This window comes from Aplysia californica, unplaced genomic scaffold (genome assembly GCF_000002075.1).
Source record: "Aplysia californica isolate F4 #8 unplaced genomic scaffold, AplCal3.0 scaffold00037, whole genome shotgun sequence".
NCBI classification, from domain to species: domain Eukaryota; kingdom Metazoa; phylum Mollusca; class Gastropoda; order Aplysiida; family Aplysiidae; genus Aplysia; species Aplysia californica.
This window is the reverse complement of record NW_004797307.1, coordinates 1165009-1167226: the sequence shown is the minus strand read 5'-3', so window position 1 is coordinate 1167226 and position 2218 is coordinate 1165009. Positions and strand designations below refer to the sequence as shown.

The 2218-nt window shown below is 36.7% G+C and overlaps 1 protein-coding gene across 1 annotated transcript in view; it reads left to right on the top strand.

Annotated features, from left to right (window-relative positions):
• The window catches only part of LOC101862854 (sodium-independent sulfate anion transporter), a gene marked incomplete at its 3' end in the record, with an annotated part of 123726 nt that overhangs the window by 112887 nt on the left and 8621 nt on the right, over window positions 1-2218 (top strand). The window contains 1 exon segment of the mRNA XM_005091896.3: window positions 763-835. Within this exon segment, the coding sequence (XP_005091953.3) occupies window positions 763-835 (73 nt within the window).

The following is a 2218-nucleotide window of genomic DNA, read 5'->3' as shown; positions in this document are numbered from 1 at the left end:
ATAATAATAATAATAGTAAATAGCATTTGTATAGCCCATTTCGCCAATCGAAAACAAGCTCTAAGCGCTTTACACTATATTTGATGGTTTGGGATGTAGTTGAATTGTTGTTTTTTTGTCTCGGTAAGTTTTCCAGGTATACTTTTTGAAGTTTGGGAGGGGTGTTTTTTTCGTCTCAATAAGTTCTCCTGTGGTAATTTTTTAAGTTTGGGAGGTAGTTGGGGTCTTTTTTTTCTTCTCTGTACGTTTTCCTGTGATACCTTTTATAGTTTGAGATGTAGTTGGGTTTTTTCTTTGTCTTGGTAAGTTTTCCTGTGCTACTTTTTAAGGTGTTGATATTATTTTTGTCTTTGTAAGTACTACTGTTGGTTGTTTTACTGTATTGGTTTTGTCGTTTGCTGGTAAGTTTTAGTATTGTTTGTTTTCATGTTTGGGGTTCTATTTTTGCTTTTGGTAACTTTCGTTGTTGATTATGGTTTGGGTTTTGTTGTTTGTCATTTTGTTAGTAAGTTTTGGTGTTTTTGTAACAAAGTTTGTGTTTTGTTGTCTTGGTAAGTGTAAGTTTTTACAGTGATACTTTTTGTGTTTGTGTTTTTCATGTCAGTGGGAATGCTCTTTATAAATGAAGTTTATTTTATCATTATCGCTTTTATTACTATTGCTTTTATTATATTTTTATTATTATTATTGTTATTATTGTTGTTGTGGTTGTTATTATTATGTATGCATTTGTATATTTGTTGTGTATTTTTCTTCCCACAGAAAATCGGCGCTGGTCTGGGAATCGTTCCTCTGTTAGGCCTGGTGGAGACAATGGCCATTGGAAAAGCTTTTGGTAAGACCATAGTTTCTTAGTGTGGACTAACCTATCCATAAGGGTCACCAAAGGTCACAGAGAAAAGTGACCGGTATAGACAGGGGGTCGCTTTGTGCAGAGTATGAATTACGACCTCTTACTAGACTTGAGAAAGTCAACAGATGTTTTGAAATCTGAAATCTTAATTTTTTTTTCCGTTTCATTTCCATCAAAATTATTTACTGTCATAAATAAGATTTTTTTCATTCAATTGAATGTACACACTCAAATCTGAGGACTGGTTGGTGGAAAGTTTTGTAGCAAATGACGGCTTTGAGCAGTTTTGAGACCAACTTGTCTCAGAGACTCAGAAATGATTGGCTGTAGCTATGTTGGACAGGGACCGCTTTGGAAAGGTTAAAAATATTTTTTAAATTGTGATGGCCTCTTGGAACAGTGGCCGTTAGTACAGGTGACTTCTGTGTAGCTATGTTGGACAGGGGCCGCTGTGGACATAAGTGGATTGCTTGAGACTCCGACAATCTGGTGTTATGTCTTTGCTGAATAATTTTAGCTATTATTTTAGTTATTCAACTTTGTGTACTACGACTGCTGCCCATACATTATAGGTTAGAATTTTGGAATTCCAGTTTAGAGATAAGGCAAGTGGTTAGAGGGCGCCTCTGATAGAACATACTTCTGCAGTATCCTATTGTAGTGACGCTTCCGTCTGCGCGTCTTGTTAATTTATGGGTATTTTGTTGTGGTCTTTTGGGCGGTTTTGTTCTGGTTTATTTTTTTTTTTATTTTTTTTTTGTCAGTTCCTGTTTTCTGTTACCAAGATAATCTCATTATTAACATGGTTTGACAAAATGCGATGAGTAATGATTTGGAGATTCTCTTTCGAGGCCTTAAAGCAATAGGCCAAAGATAATCTCGCTATTAACGTGGTTTGACAAATTTTAATGCGACGAGTAATGATTCTATGATAGAGTTGTTAGACATTCCTTTCTGAGGGTCTTCTGAATGCCGTTGACGGTTTGAGAAGTACATCTTTGTGACTGATGGCTAGGCCCTGTATAGGGAGAAAAATAGCTCGGACTCATTTTCTGGCCTTAGCGTTATCAGTTTGTTCTTTTCCGTTGTTCTGAAGTGCATTGCACATCGGCAGAGGGCGCGTTTCAAGTCGTCAATACAGGGAGATAACTTTGAAATAGAAATGGAGTAGAGAATAGGACCTATCAGTTGCACCATAGGGCCACTTTCACATAATAATACTTTCGAACTTATGTCGAAAAAGAGCTAATGTTTTCTCTTGGGGTCTTTTGATAATACGAGTTGCTCTGTCTGTCTCTCTCTCTCTCTTTCTCTATCTCTCTCTTTCTCTCTCTCTCCCTACTCTCTCTACCCCCCCTCTCTCTC